Source organism: Trichosurus vulpecula, chromosome 1 (assembly GCF_011100635.1).
Source record: "Trichosurus vulpecula isolate mTriVul1 chromosome 1, mTriVul1.pri, whole genome shotgun sequence".
Classification (NCBI taxonomy): Eukaryota; Metazoa; Chordata; class Mammalia; order Diprotodontia; family Phalangeridae; genus Trichosurus; species Trichosurus vulpecula.
Window position 1 is genome coordinate 549,476,272 of NC_050573.1, and position 15,460 is coordinate 549,491,731.

Genomic DNA, 15,460 nt, shown 5'->3' on the forward strand with positions numbered 1-15,460 from the left:
AGGATATTATCATATAGACTTTGTCACCATTCACAAAGTCAGTCTTCCACCAGAAATTCCATGACAGTAGTGATCTGCCCCTAGGGAGTTGATCAGCTACCGCCATTCCACACAGAACAAACTATTTTAAGCTTGCTTTCCACTGATTGGCCCTTGCTAGAGACAATAGATCCATCTCAGATCCTAGCTGCTATTGATGATTCTGATGCTATGATCAGGGTTCCTTCCTTGGACCTACCTCCTTATTGACCTGGAATATAGAAGAAAAGGATATTGGCATCATAGCTTGAGTGGCTCAGACCTAATGATACATAGTGACAATGACTATTTTAAAGGAGCAATCAGCCAAAAATACTGTTGTGACCCAAGTGCCAGCAGTAGGGATGATCTGGATTGCCTACATAGACAAAACACATATAAATGTAGTGCCACAGGTCCTACTGCCCAGGGCCAGGTATGACGACATGACTCCTTTCTTGGGCATGTGTTGAAAATATCTTCATATGAAAAGTCATTGTGCTGCTTAGGACTCTGATTACGTCTGAATTATTTTCAATAAATTACTGCTATTTACAGCTTCTTTTTCTTTATTTATTTGCTTCCTTCTTCATGGAGTGGTGGCAACAAGCGTAAGCTGAGCACTGGTATTTCCCTACTTGGAAGGCCTTCAGTCATCTTCTTGGATGAGCCTTCCACTGGCATGGACCCTGTGGCTCGGCGCCTGCTCTGGGACATAGTGATGCGGACCCGTGAGTCCGGCAAGGCCATTGTCATAACCTCCCATAGGTGTGGCCCGCACCTTGGTCAGGGATGTGGGGGGAACTGTAGTGGGGACAACAGGTCTTTGTTGGGGCTGGGAACTTAAATCAGTAGCTCTGAATCTTTGACCTTCCTGGAAATGAGGCCTCCCAGTGGCTAATTTTGCCAAAGAGAACATCCTAGGATCCTTAAATGTTGACCACTTGGGTGAGGTCTTTGGAACCCTTAGAATTTAGAGTAGAAATATAGAGGGAGGCCTATAGATGAAAGCTCCCACAGTGACTTTGAACATCTGCTTCTTTTATATACTGAACACTTTGAGTTTCCTCAAAATGAAGGGATTAGACTAGAGGACCTCTAAAATCCCCTCCAGCTATAAATTCTGTAATCCTATGACCCTTAGAGTTTCTCTATTCCCCAGACACACCCTGGGCCCTGAGTACTTACAATAGGCCTCTCCAGGGATAGTATACAAAGTCCTATCTTTGTCTAGACCATAGCCCTTACCCTACAAGGAGGGACATCTCCATCCCTGGTCCCTTGTCTCCCCAGCATGGAGGAATGTGAGGCCTTGTGCACCAGACTGGCCATCATGGTGTCTGGGAAGCTGAAGTGTCTAGGGAGTCCACAGTATCTCAAGAACAAGTTTGGCAGTGGATATACTTTGGTGGCCAAAATGAAGAGTGATAGTACAGATGCTGATATGCAACAGTTCAAGGACTTCATCAAATTAACCTTTCCAGGTATGATAGCTTGAGTAGAAATCCTCCCAGTATAGTCCTTAGTGATACACGTTGTTACCCTGTCCTATGATGAAAAAGAAAAGCTCCTTGGTGACTCTCTTACCAATCCCTCTTTGGCATTAACTAATTATTGTTTTCAAGGTTTCCTTCTGCCAAATACCCTTGTAAGTACTGCAGCCCTCTCCTACCCAAGCCAAAGTATGCTTGGGGAAGGAGAATTAAAATTGATGGACTCTCTTTTCCCTTCTTAAACAAAGAGACTGTATAGGTCATGGGTACAAAAAAATAGATGATTACACACCAACATACCAATCACTCATTATTATGGCACAGCACCTTGTTCTGTGCATGTCATAGGATAACAGAGTCATGCACTAGTCAATATGTAAGACTTTCAAGATTGAATGGGAAAAATGACAAATAAGTCTTGGTGTGGGTAAAGTTAAGGGGATAACTGGTTCTAGGGAAAATTGATCCAAACTATACTTTATAGGATAATATACTTAACATAAAAGATACTACCATCATTTATGATCCAGTTATAATAGACCCTGGGAGTCACTGTAGGACAGGGAAGACTTTACAGAGGGTGAGTACCTGAGCTGAAGCTTGAAGGAAGATCAGGATTGTGAGAGGTGAGGATGGAGAGGCATTCCAGACACAGCAGAGGGTCTCTATAAATGCTCCAGTGTGGAAGGCAGAATATTGAGTTCAGAGAACCACCAGGACTGCAATTTGGCTGGAACATGAAGTTTATAAAAGGGAATAGCATGAAATAAGGCTGAAAAGGTAAACAGAGTATAGATGTTTTGGGCAGCTATGTAGATAGCCATTAGAGAGGGAAAAGATTAGAAGCAGGGAGACCAGTTAGGATGCTGTGACAATAGTCCATTTGAGAGGTGATGAGGACCCAAACTAGGATTATACCTGCATGTGTAGAGAGGAGAAAATAGAGGTGAGAGTTGTGGTGGCAGAAGAATTAACTGGGCATCTAAGTGGTTCACTGGATAGAGTGCCAGGCCTGGAATCAGGAAAACTCATCTTCCTGAGTTCAAATATGGCTTCAGACATTTACTAGTTGTGTGACCCTGGGCAAGTCACTTAAATCCTGTCTCAGTTTCCTCATCTGGAAAATGAGCTGGAGAATGAAATGGCAAACGACTTCATTATCTCCGACAAGAAAACCCCAAACAGGGTCATGAAGAGTCGAACATGACTGAAGTGACTGAACAACAATAACAAGAATCAGCTTAGCAGAAGACTGAATTTCAAGAGGGAGAGAGAGGATGGGTTGTTACGGGACTTAACTAGCTGTCTGTAGGGCAGTGGCTGTTGCAATGGATAGGGTGCTGAGGATGGAGTCCAAACCTGAGTTCAAATCCAACCTCACACACTTACTAGCTTCATAACCCTGGGCATTGGTAACCTTGAAAAGAAGTTTCAGCTGAATGATGAAATAAGCCAAACTACAAGGAGGAGAACCAAATCAGTGGCAAAAGAGTGGAATTGGTAAGCATAAACAATTTCTTCTAGCACTTTGGTGATTAAAGGAGGGGAAGATAGAAAAGATTAGCTTTTGAGGATGGTAGCACAACATTCAAATGACAGAGTAGAACCAAGCATGTTTTTAACGCAACAAAGGAATCAAAATAGATAGGCAGAGATTAAAGATGGAGGGAGGGGGTAAGTGATAGAAACTCCTGGAAAGTACAATATTGAGAGCATGAGCTGAGGAGAAGAGCCACTTTCCCAGATTAAAGGACAGGTGCATACATAGAGACATTTTGAAATGTGGAATTGGGGCACATGAAAGAACCTACATTAATTCATCTCAGTTTTCTCAATAAAACAGAAAACCCTCCTGAGGGGGAAGCAGAGTTGGGGGTTTCAGAAGAGAGGTTTGGAATAATCACCAAAGAGAATGGGTTGGAGAATCAATGAAAAAAGAATGAAGGGATTTCTTTGCAGCATTGTGAGTCTATTTGAGATCAGATAACATGAATTTTTGGCTAATGAAGTCAATATGCTTTCATACCTTCTCCCAAGGCACAAAGGAGCAAGGGATTCAAGGGTGGAGGAGTTTGAGTGGGTTAAATATAAAGTTAAGACTCTGAAGCAAGAAAGTGAGATCAAAACAGGAGTAGTGGTGGACCAACAAAACAAGGAAGGATTGGAGGACTGGAATTTGCCATGGTGATGAAAAATAGTTTAGGAAGAATGAATTAGAGGGAGAAAATGGAAGGACAGGAAGTTATTATCAGAAAGGAAATTCAAAATTCAAGATCATAGCATAGTTAAAGATAATGTTGAAATTTTATAAGGTATGACCATCCCTGTCTAGGTGGAGTAAAGATAAAATAGTAACGATAACTGACATTTATATAGTTCTATAAAATTTACAGAGTACTTTGAACTTCACAAGAACCCTCTGAGGGGTGAGTACCTGCAGGCAATTGGAGCTGAAAAAGCTGATGAGAAAGGCTAAGACGTTCAGAGAAACATTAACATGTATGATGACATCCCCAGGTTTGAGAGTACGGGTTATTAGACTGAGAAGTTAGACGACTGAGCTAGGTCCTAAATTCCTTGAGAAAGAAGATTGAGTTGGAAGTGGTAGGTTATAAGAACAAGAATGTGACCTCAGTGATATGGACCAAACCTCGAAGGGGGAAAGTTTGCTGAATGGTAGCAACAAAGGGAGGATCTTGGAAATAGCACAGGGGAACAAAGAGTACGATGGTTTCTTCTCCTAGGAACCATGAGAAATAGCAACCTCTACTGCAACGGGTAGTGAGGAAGGCATTTCCTTCCAGAGAAAAATCAAGCCCCTAAGAGCACAAGATGTACAGAATATGAAAAGAATTTCAGCATCTCAGATATTATCTAGTCCAATCTTTTACACTCACAGTCATTCATTCATTTACCATGTTAAGCCCTGAGGATACAAAGAAAGGCAAAAACAGAGTCCTTGCTCTTGTGGAACTCCTGTTGTAATGGAAGAGACTATAGGCAAATAGCCATACAAGATATATTCACTGTAAATAGAAGGTGATTTTGGAGGGACTGGGAGTGGGGGAGGAAAGGTCTCTACAAGACAGGATTTTAGATGAGTCTTGAATGAAGTCAGGGAAGCTAGGAGTTGGATATGAAAAGAAAGAGCCTCCCATCAATGAGGGAAGCCAATGAAAAGGTGCAGCCTGGAAATGTGTGGGGAGCAACAAGCAGGTTAGTTGTAGGTGGGTCATCATTTGTGGAAGGGAGTAACGTGCGAGAAGAAGCCAGGATGTGGATGAATTTAAATGCTGACCAGAAAATCTTATATTCAGTCTTACAGGTAGAAGTGAACTACTGAAGTTTATCAAGAGGTCAGACTTATACTTTAAAAAAATCATTTTGGCAGCTGAGAGAAAGATGGATTATGAGGAGAGAGCCAAGGCAGGGGGATCAACTAGCAAGCTTTGCAATAGTGCGGGCAAGAAGTGATGAGAGCCTGTACAAGGGCAGTAGTTGTGTGACTGGGGAAAAAAGTACATATAACAGGGATGTTGTGAAGGTAAAAACAAGATCTGAGAGCAAATCGGATATGTGGAATGAGCACTAGTTAGAAGACAATACCAAGGTCGCAAGCCTGTGTGACTGGGAGGATGACTGTTCACTAGACAATGTTAGAGAAGTTGGTAAGAGGGCAGGGTTTGAGAGGAAAGATAAGTTCTGTGTTGAATATATTGAATCTGAGGTGCTTGACATCCAATTTGAGATAGTCAAAAGGTAGTTGGTAATGCAGGACTGTAATTCAGGAAAGAGTTGGCCTGGATATATAGACCTAGACATGATGGTTGAACCATGGAAACTGATGAGATGACCCACCAAGAAAGTATAGGGAGAAAAGTGAAGAGGGCCCGGGACAGAGCCTTGGGAGAGACCCACAATTAGTGGACATGCTCTGAATAAAGATCCATCAAAAAAAGACTGAAAAGGAGAAGGCAGATAGGAGGAGAATGAGGAGAGAAAAATGTCAGTAAAACCTAGAGAAGAGAGAGTATACAAAAGAAAATGATTGACTGTCAAAGGCTGCAGAGTTAGCAATTAAGAGGTCATTGGCAACTTTGGAGATATTAGTTTCAGTGGAATAATAAGGTCAAAAATCCAATTGCAGAAGATTTAAAAAACAAGTGATAGGAGAGGAAGAAGAGACTTTGTCTAGATGGCTTTCTCAAAGTTTAGTCAAGGAGGACAGTATGAGATAATAGCTAGTGGTAATGATTAGACCGTGTAAATATTTTTTAAAGGGGTGGGAGTGGGGAGAGACATGAAGATACTTGTAACCAGTCTAGAAGGAGAGACCAAAGATTAGAGAGAATGGGGGTGATAATAGGGTCAATTAGCTGGATAAGAAGGAAAGGGACAGATTGGGAAAGATGAATATGGGGGGGAGGGGAAGGGCTTGGCTGTAGCAAGGAAAAAGCCACCTCTTCATATGAGATACTGGAGGGAGATTTCTGAATGTGAGAGTAGGACAGGAAAGGTAGGAGCTCTTGTCAGTAGCCTCTCTTTTTTCAGTGAAGGATAAAGTGAGATCTTCAACTGAGAGTGTGGAGAGAGTGGAATAAAAGAGGTTTGAAATAGTCACTGTGGCAAGTAGTGAATTGATTGGGGCAGTATAAAAGGATTCCTTTGCTGCAGTGTAGACCTAACCGAGATTATGTAACAGTGTTATATGTATATATAGGATGTATGTATATGTGTATACATAGGATAGTATGTGTGTATATGTATATGGGTATATATAGACTATATACAGGGTTGTAGCAAGTTAATATGGTTTCCCTTCTCCCTTTCCCTCTCTCCCCCTTCCCTCTTCCTCTATCTTCAATAAATCAATAAACATATATTAAGCACCTACTACGTGCCAGACACTGTGCTAAGCACTGGGGATACAAAAGAGGCAAAAGACAGTTCCTGCCCTCAAGAAGCTTACAGTCTTATGGAGGAGACAACATGCAAACCAATCTACAGAGCAAGCTATGGGATAAATAAAAAATAATTAACAGAGGGGAGGCACTACAATTAAGAGCATTGAGATTTCCGGATGGGTGGGGAGTGGGGACAGATGAGGCAGGCAAACCCACCAGCAGGTTATAGTAGTCCAGGAGTGAGGTGATGAGGGCCTGCAGTGGAATGGTGGCAGCATCTGAGGAGAAAAGGGGTGTATTCAAGAGAGGTTCCAAAAGTGAAATTGACAGACCTTGGCAAGACCTTGGATGGGGGTGGGGGACGGGAGGTGAAAGATAGTAAATACTTCCAGGATGATTCCTAGGTTGCGAGCTTGCGGAACTGGCTGGGAGTATGGTGTTGTTCTCTACATTAATAAGGCAAATTAGAGGGAAGCAGGTTTCAGAGGGAATAATGAGTTCTGTTTTGGACCTATTGAGTTTAAAATGTCTACTGGCCAAGCAAGATTGGAGGTCAGAGATTTCAGGTAGGACAGGTAGATTTGAGAACCATTAGCACAGAGATGGTCATTAAATCCATGGGAACTAATGAGATCACTGAATGAAACCTATAGAAAAGAGAGCATCAAAAAGAAGTGATCAGCAGTATCAAAGCCTGCAGAGAGGTCAAGGAAAATAGGCAACACAGAGATCATTAGTGACTTTGAAGAGAGCTGTTTGGGTGGAATGAAAAGGTTGGGAGCCAGATTCTAAGGGGTCAAGAAGAGAATGAAAAGAGAGAAAAATGGAGACACCTATTGTAGCCGACCTTTTTTGAGTTTAATTGTAAAAGACAGAAGAGATAGAAGAAGGCAGTAGTGAGCAGGATCAGAAAGATAAAGTAGAAGTTTTTTTTTCAGGAAAAGAGAGATATGGGCATATTTATAGGCAATAGGGCATGTAGACAGGGAGAGACTGAAAATAAGTGAAAGAGTGAGGATGACAGAGGGGCAGTCTGTTGGAGGAGATAAGATGGAATGGGATTACTTAAGCAAGTAGGAGTAGCCTTGCTGTTGGGCCACTTCATCATGTAAGACAGGGGTGAAGGAGGAGATGGTGGCAGAAGGCACGTGAGTGATAGGAGATGGGGAAGAGGGAGTTCACAGCAAATGGCCTCAACTTTTTCTGTAAAATATGATCCAGGGTTCTCAGCTCAGAAAGTGAGGGACTGGGGAGCCATGAAAAGCTTGAGGAGTGATGAAAAGTTTCCTAAACGTTGCTGTGGAGAATGGGATAGCAAATTGATAAAGGAGGTATAGTTGGATTGCCTAGCAGCAGTGAGGGCCTACTTGAGGTTGGACAACACAAGTTTGTATTGGACCTAGTAAAAATCATTGCCTGACATTCTCCATCTTCATTCAGCAACATGTGTGCGGCCGCAAAAGCAGTGAATAGAGACAGTGGTTAGGGCTGAGGTTAGGCTGGGAGTAACTGGCAGTATGATAAGGGGGCTAAGGATTCAAGAGAGGAAGACCGAATAGAGTTGAATTGATTCACTAAGGGGTCAAGATGGGGAAAAGAGAAAAGTGCACCTAGTGCAGGGGAATGGCTTAGGAGAGAAATGAGGTGGGTGAAGAGTAGGGTTTTGTAAGGGAAGGCAGAGAGAGGTATAAAGTCAATAGGTTATGGTTGGATGAGGGGATTTCAGAATTCTTGAACATAAAAGTGGTATGTTTGTGGGTGATGACAGGATCAACAGTAAGACAAGCTTTACACATGGACCTTCTGACAAAGGTTCATTAATCATGTTCATTCAATGAGCAGCAGTATTTCAGATTAATCATAGCTCTTCTTGATTAATTTAGGACACTTGTCCACCTCCATAGAAGATATCCCGGTCCAGCTAGTCAATTACGGGTTCCCCTGATCACTCATTACATGTGTCTGTGCGTGGATATGAGAATTTTCAAAGGCTCAACTGTTCTTCATGGGATGCATTAAGGCATATTTTTAACCAGCACGTTTTTAAAAAAATCTGCGAGTCCTTTGCATTTTAACGTACTATAGAGAATATATCATGAGAAGTCAAATAAAACAAGAAAATTCTGCTTCTGCAAGCAGCAATCATGAAATCTAATCCAAAGAGAAATGGCTTTTAGATTATCTGTTATTTGGGATTGTTAAGGGTTGGGAGACGAAGTCCAGGAACCCCAAGACTGAAGTTCCCAGACTGAGGACCCGAGTGCTGGAGAGGGTCGGGCTGTCTGGAATGAATTCACGGACTCAAGCATTCTTTAAGTAAAAGTGGCAAAGATTTATTACACTTTTCAGTGGGCAAGAATTCTTAGGGAACCTTGGATGGGTACAGGTAAAGTTTATATAGGATATTTTGGGGTAAAACGTGCCAAATATTCTAATTAGTGGTTTTGGGGTGGGATTAGGGAGTGGTTAAGGGGTGATCTTAAAGGAACATGCACATTTAGTATCTACTGTGCAGGTATCTTACCCAGAGTTCATTGGGAAATTTCCCAAGGGGGGTGCCGTTACATGAAGGTGTGATTTTAGGCCTGAAACATCACTAAGTCAACTTAACGATCAGGGCTGACTAGGAAATACCCAGGCTGCTTCCATCAATCTCTTGTTAGACAAGATGAATATAAGGGAGTATACATATGTCTAGGTCTAGCTTGCATATATGATAGGCCAGTGAGTAGTGAATATCTCTATGACCTAGTACACAGCCAGTTCAACACATACTCAACTGGTCAAACTAATCTATAGGTGCAGCTGGCTACTGTGTCATGAAGAGAGATAAGTGTTTTGCTAGAGAGAGACTGCTAGGGACAGTGTTTTGAGGCTAGGGAGAGATGTGATTTTGGAACTGGGGCCCAAGCACAGGCACTCAAGCACCTCATAAGGATTATCTACACCTATAGGCATGGCTACAACAGTGTGCTAAGTGTGCCAGCAGATCCTGCGTCCTTCCTTTCCATAACTCTTCATCTTCCCCTTCCTATTCAATGGCAATGGCCCTTCAGTGGATGCTGGCACACCCTTCTAGTCATGCCTGTTTCTATACTTGTGTTCTCTCTCCTTTGATGTGATTTGACAGTAACAGTTATTTTGAATTTAAAAATAAGTTTACCAGGAAACAGCTCTTCCACATCACTTTCCCTCACCAAGAGTCTCCTCCCCATTTCAGGCCAAACACTGAAGCATGAACACCAAGGAATGGTCCATTACAACATCCCCAGTGAAAAACTCACGTGGGCAAAGGTGAGTGTGAGGAGCCAATACAAACTAATACCCCTTAAAGTAGGAGTGAGAACCAGCCTTATGGGAATGAGTACTATAAAGCACTGACAGGCTCAGTAACATCAGGGACCTTTTATTTGAGTGCTGTAATGGAAAGAAAACTGAACTTAGCATGGAAGAGCCAAAAGGGAGAATAATATTCTACCTAACTCATGGTGTGTTTATGAAAATACTTTGTAAATCTTTTTTTAAAATATTTTTTATTTAATATATTTAGTTTTCAGCATTGATTTTCACAAGAGTTTGAATTACAAATTTTCTCCCCAATTCTACCCTCCCCCCCACTCCAAGATGGCATATATTCTAGTTGCCCTGTTCCTCAGTCAGCCCTCCCTTCTGTCACCCCACTCCCCTCCCATCCCCTTTTCCCTTCCTTTCTTGTAGGGCAAGATAAATTTCTATGCCCCCTTGCCTGTGTATCTTATTTTCTAGTTGCATACAAAAACTTTTTTTTGTTGTTTTTGAACATCTGTTTTTAAAAGTTTGAGTTCCAAATTCTCTCCCCTCTTCCCTTCCCACCCACCCTCCCTAAGAAGTCAAGCAATTCAACATAGGCCACATGCATATCATTATGTATAACCCTTCCACAATACTCATGTTGTGAAAGACTCACTATATTTTGCTCCTTCCTAACCTATCCCTCTTTATTGAATTTTCTCCCTTGACCCTGTCCCCTTTTGAAAGTGTTTGTTTTTGATTACCTCCACCCCGATCTTCCCTCCCTTCTATCATCCCTCCTTTTTTTATCTTCTTCTTCCTCCTTTTTTCCTGTGGGGTAAGTTACCCAATTGAGTATGTGTGGTATTCCCTCCTCAGGTCAAATCTGATGAGAGCAAGATTCACTCATTCCTTCTCACCTGACTTCTCTTCCCTTCTTACAGAACTGCTTTTTCTTGCCACTTTTATGCAAGATAATTTACCCCATTCTGTCTCTCCCTATCTCCATCTCTCAATATATTCCTCTCTCATCCCTTAATTTTATTTCTTTTAGATATCTTCCCTTCATCTTCACCTCACCCTGTGCCCTCTCTCTCTCTCTCTCTCTCTGTCTCTCTCCCTCTCTCTCTCTCTCTCTCCATACATACATACACACTCACATACACACACACACACACATATATATATATACGTGTGTATATATATGTAGACACACACGTATATATATACATATACATACATATATATATAAATATTCCCTTCAGCTATCCTAATACTGAGGTCTCATGAATCATACACATCATCTTTCCATGTAGGAATGTAAACAAAACAGTTCAACTTTAGTAAGTCCCTTGTGATTTCTGTTTCTTGATTACCTTTTCATGCTTCTCTTGATTCTTGTTTTTGAAAGTCAAATTTTCTATTCAGTTCTGGTCTTTTCACTGAGAAAGCTTGAAAGTCCTCTATTTTATTGAAAATCCATATTTTGCCTTGGAGCATGATACTCAGTTTTGCTGGGTAGGTGATTCTAGGTTTTAATCCTAGCTCCATTGACTTCCAAAATATCGTATTCCAAGCCCTTCGATCTCTTAATGTAGAAGCTGCTAGATCTTGGATTATTCTGATTGTGTTTCCACAATATTCAAATTGTTTCTTTCTGGCTGTTTGCAGTATTTTCTCCTTGATCTGGGAGCTCTGGAATTTGGCGACAATATTCCTAGGAGATTTCTTTTTGGGATCTATTTGATGAGGTGATCGGTAGATTCTCTCAATTTCTATTTTGCCCTGTGGCTCTAGAATATCAGGGCAGTTCTCCTTGATAATTTCTTGAAAGATGATATCTAGGCTCTTTTTTTGATCATGGCTTTCAGGTAGTCCAATAATTTTTAAATTATCTCTCCTGGATCTCTTTTCCAGGTCAGTGGTTTTTCCAATGAGATATTTCCATTGTCTTCCATTTTTTCATTCCTTTGGTTCTGTTTTATAATATCTTGATTTCTCATCAAGTCACTAACTTCCACTTGCTCCAATCTAATTTTTAAGGTAGTATTTTCTTCAGTGGTCTTTTGGACCTCCTTTTCCATTTGGCTAATTCTGCCTTTCAAGGCATTCTTCTCCTCATTGGCTTTTTGGAGCTCTTTTGCCATTTGAGTTAGTCTATTTTTTAAGGTGTTGTTTTCTTCAGTGTATTTTTCAGCATTTTTTGGGTCTCCTTTAGCAAGTCATTGACTTATTTTTCATGGTTTTCTCACATCCTTCTCATTTCTCTTCCCAATTTTTCCTCTACTTCTCTAACTTGCTTTTCCAAATCCTTTTTGAGCTCTTTGACGGCCTGAAACCAGTTCATGTTCTTATTGGAGGCTTTTGTTGTAGGCTCTATGACTTTGTTCACTTCTTCTGGCTGTATGTTTTGGTCTTCTTTGTCACCAAAGAAGGATTCCAGAGTCTGAGACTGAATCTGGGTGCTTTTTCGCTGCCTGGCCATATTCCCAACCAACTAATTTAACCCTTGAGTTTTACAGCGGGGTATGACTGCTTGTAGACTAAAGAGTTCTATGTTCCACGCTTGGGGGATGTGCCAGCTCTGCCATACCAGCACTCCTCCTTCCCCAAGAACCCCCTACCCAGACTGGGCTTAGATCTTCAGCAGGCTGTGCACTCCTGCTCTGATCCACCACTTAATTCCTCCCACCAGGTGGGCCTGGGACTGGAAGCAACTGAAGCTGTACTTCTGTAGCTGCCCCACCTCCGCTGCCCCCGGGGCGGTAGCTGAACCGTGAACTCCTTCCACTCCTGCAGCTTTTCCCACTAACCTTCTCTGCTGTGTTTGGTGTTCGTGGGTTGAGAATTCTGGTGACTGCTGCAGCTCGCTGATTCAGTGTGCTAGGGCACGCTCCTCCTGGCTCCTGGTCTGGTTGGTCCAGGACACTCACGCTGGGCTCTGCTCCACTCTGCTCTGCTCCCAGCTCTGTGCAGGATAGACCTCACCCAGAGACCATCCAGGCTGTCCTGGGCTGGAGCCCTGCTTCCCTCTGCTCTTTTGTGGGTTCTGCAGTTCTAGAATTGGTTCAGAGCCATTTTTTTTAGGTTTTTGGAGGGACTCGGTGGGGAGCTCACGCTAGTCCCTGCTTTTCAGCTGCCATCTTGGCTCCGCCCCCAATACTTTGTAAATCTTAAAGCATGATATAAATATGAATTGTTTTATAGCTCGGAGACATGGATTATTCTAAGAAACTGAGAGGTTGGAAACAAGAATAGAACCTTTAGCAAGTGCAGGGATTCTTAACCTTGGAGCTATGAACTTTAAAAAAAATTATAACTGTATTTCAAAATAATTGGTGTCTTTTTGTGAAATATAGAATATTTTATATTTTTATAAAACATTATTCTGAGAAGTCTGTAAGTTTCACCAGATTGGGTGAATGAGGTCCATGACACAAAAACAGGTTAAACTCTCTTCCAGTCATTTGTTATGAAGGGGTGTAGAAAGAGACCTTCCTCCTCTCTGGCTCCCATTTGGCTATTTTCCTACTACCCGAAACCCACCTACCTTTTTCTCCTAATACCTGCATAAGGATAGGGAGCCCAGGTCTCCTCTAGGATGCTCCCTGGGGAACTTTAACATTTTACTCTATCTGCTGCCCCAAAGGTATTTGGTATCTTGGAGAAAGCAAAAGATGAATACAAATTGGAGGACTATTCCATCAGTCAAATCACACTAGAACAAGTGTTCCTGAGTTTTGCTGAACAGGGAGTAGCAGAAGATGAAGAAAATGACTAAAGAGTTCTCCTCATCACTGGCCCTTATGACATGTGCCTATATGTAGTAAATAAAGGGACAATTATTCTGCCTGTAAGCCTTTGTCTTAATTTATCAATGTAGTAATTCATTTTCTACTTGAAAAATTCAGGTGAGTACCTCTACACACAATAAGCTCCTTGCAGATGTGTGCAAGACATGAGAGAAGAAATCATAAATACTCAGAGCCTGAAGTCTTTCAATAAAAAGTCTACACTTTTCTTCCTAAAACCAGTTCAAGAAATAACAATGTTTAGTAGAGCAAAGGACAAAGAGTGCTCTGAGCTGTAAGTGGAATAAACATAACCAAACCTAAAACAGGATATATTAAAAATTAGAGGGGAAATAGATCGATTTGAAACAAAAAAAGAGCTCAATAAAACTAAAAGTAGGTTTTTTAAAAGATATGAAAATTGATAAATTCTTAGCTAACCTGATTAAAGAGAAGAGAGCAGAAAATCATATCATTAAATAGAAAATGAGCAAAGTGAAATCACAGCAAAACCAAGAGAAATCAAAGGAATAATTAAACTATATTATAATTAAATTAAATTACATGCTCACAAAACTGAGAACCAAAAATGTAAAATATTTTTAAATGTCTGTCAGAAGACCAGACAGTGATTTTAAATAATTCAATGTCATAAAAGGAAATAGATTTAGCTGTAAATGAGCCACCAAAGAAAATAACTACTGGTCCTAATAGAGAATTCTATCATACTTTTAAAGAACAATTAGTAAAGTACAGTTAGTATTTTTCAAAATTTAAGAAAAAAAGCACCCTACTGGAATCCTTTTATGGGACAAGTATAGTTCTAACACTTAAGCCAGGGAAAGACAAAACACATAAAGAAATATCATAGGCCAATATCATTAAGAAACATTGACTCATAATTTTAAACAATCCTATCAAACTATAGTGATTAATCTAAGAAGTCATTCATTATGATCTAGTAGGATTTATACCAGGGATGCAAGGGTGATTCATCAGTAAGAAAATAATCAACATAATTAATCATATTAAAGACAAAAACACTCAAAACCATATGATCATCTCAATAGCTGAAGAAAAAGCCTTTGACAGAGTAGAACATTCTTTTATACCCTAACAAGTATAGACATAGAGGGATCTTTTTTTAATATCATAAAAAGCATCTATCTAAAACCACAAATAAGCATCATATGCAATGGGAATACACTGAAATCTTTTCCAGTAAACACAAGAATGAAGTAAGAATGCCCATTCTCCCCACTATTATTTGGTATAGTTCTGGAGACGCTAGCAACAGCAATAAGACAAGAGAAAGAAATTAAATGTAGGTAAAGAGGAGATACAACTATCCCCGTTTGTTGATGTTATGATGATTTACTTGGAAAAACCTAGGGAATCAGCAAAGCTATTTATTGAGACAATAGCTTCAACAAAATTGCAGGCTATAAAATCTTCAAAAATGAACAGCATTTCTATATAATAATAAAATGCAAGAAGCAATAATAGAAATGGAAATCTTATTCCAAATAACTACAAAATGTAGACAGTATTTGGAGACTGACCTGCCAAAGCACAGAAAAATCTGTATAAATTCAATTACAAAGTATTCCTTAAAGAAATAAAGACTTAAATAGGTGGAGGAATATTCAGTGCTTATGGCTAGGCTATGCTAATAGGATAAAACTGCCAATACTACCAAAATTAATTTACATTTTTAACGCCATGCCAATCAAATTACCAAGGATGTACTTTATAGAATTTGATAAAATAATAACAAAATTAATTTTAAAAACCAAAAGGTCTAGAATACCAAGGAAAATGATGAAAAGAGGTACTGATAAAGGAGGAATAACACTTAAGGCCTCAAACTATATTATAAAGCAGGACTTATCAAAAATCACTTGGTATTGGTTTAAAAATAATTAAATCAAAGGAACAGACTAGACAAGGGAAAATGTTTCTCGACAGAACTCAATAACCCAGT

At 40.4% G+C, this 15,460-nt stretch overlaps 1 protein-coding gene across 1 annotated transcript in view; it reads left to right on the forward strand.

The window, feature by feature from the left end:
• Nucleotides 1–13,414, forward strand: part of LOC118834192 (ATP-binding cassette sub-family A member 3-like) — a 351,631-nt gene extending 338,217 nt beyond the window's left edge. Inside the window, exons 29-31 of the mRNA XM_036741640.1 lie at nucleotides 616–786; nucleotides 9,636–9,709; nucleotides 13,335–13,414. Of these exons, the coding sequence (XP_036597535.1) occupies nucleotides 616–786; nucleotides 9,636–9,654 (190 nt within the window). The 3' untranslated portion in view covers nucleotides 9,655–9,709; nucleotides 13,335–13,414. The remainder of the gene's footprint in view (nucleotides 1–615; nucleotides 787–9,635; nucleotides 9,710–13,334) is intronic.
• The last annotated feature ends 2,046 nt before the right edge of the window (nucleotides 13,415–15,460 follow it).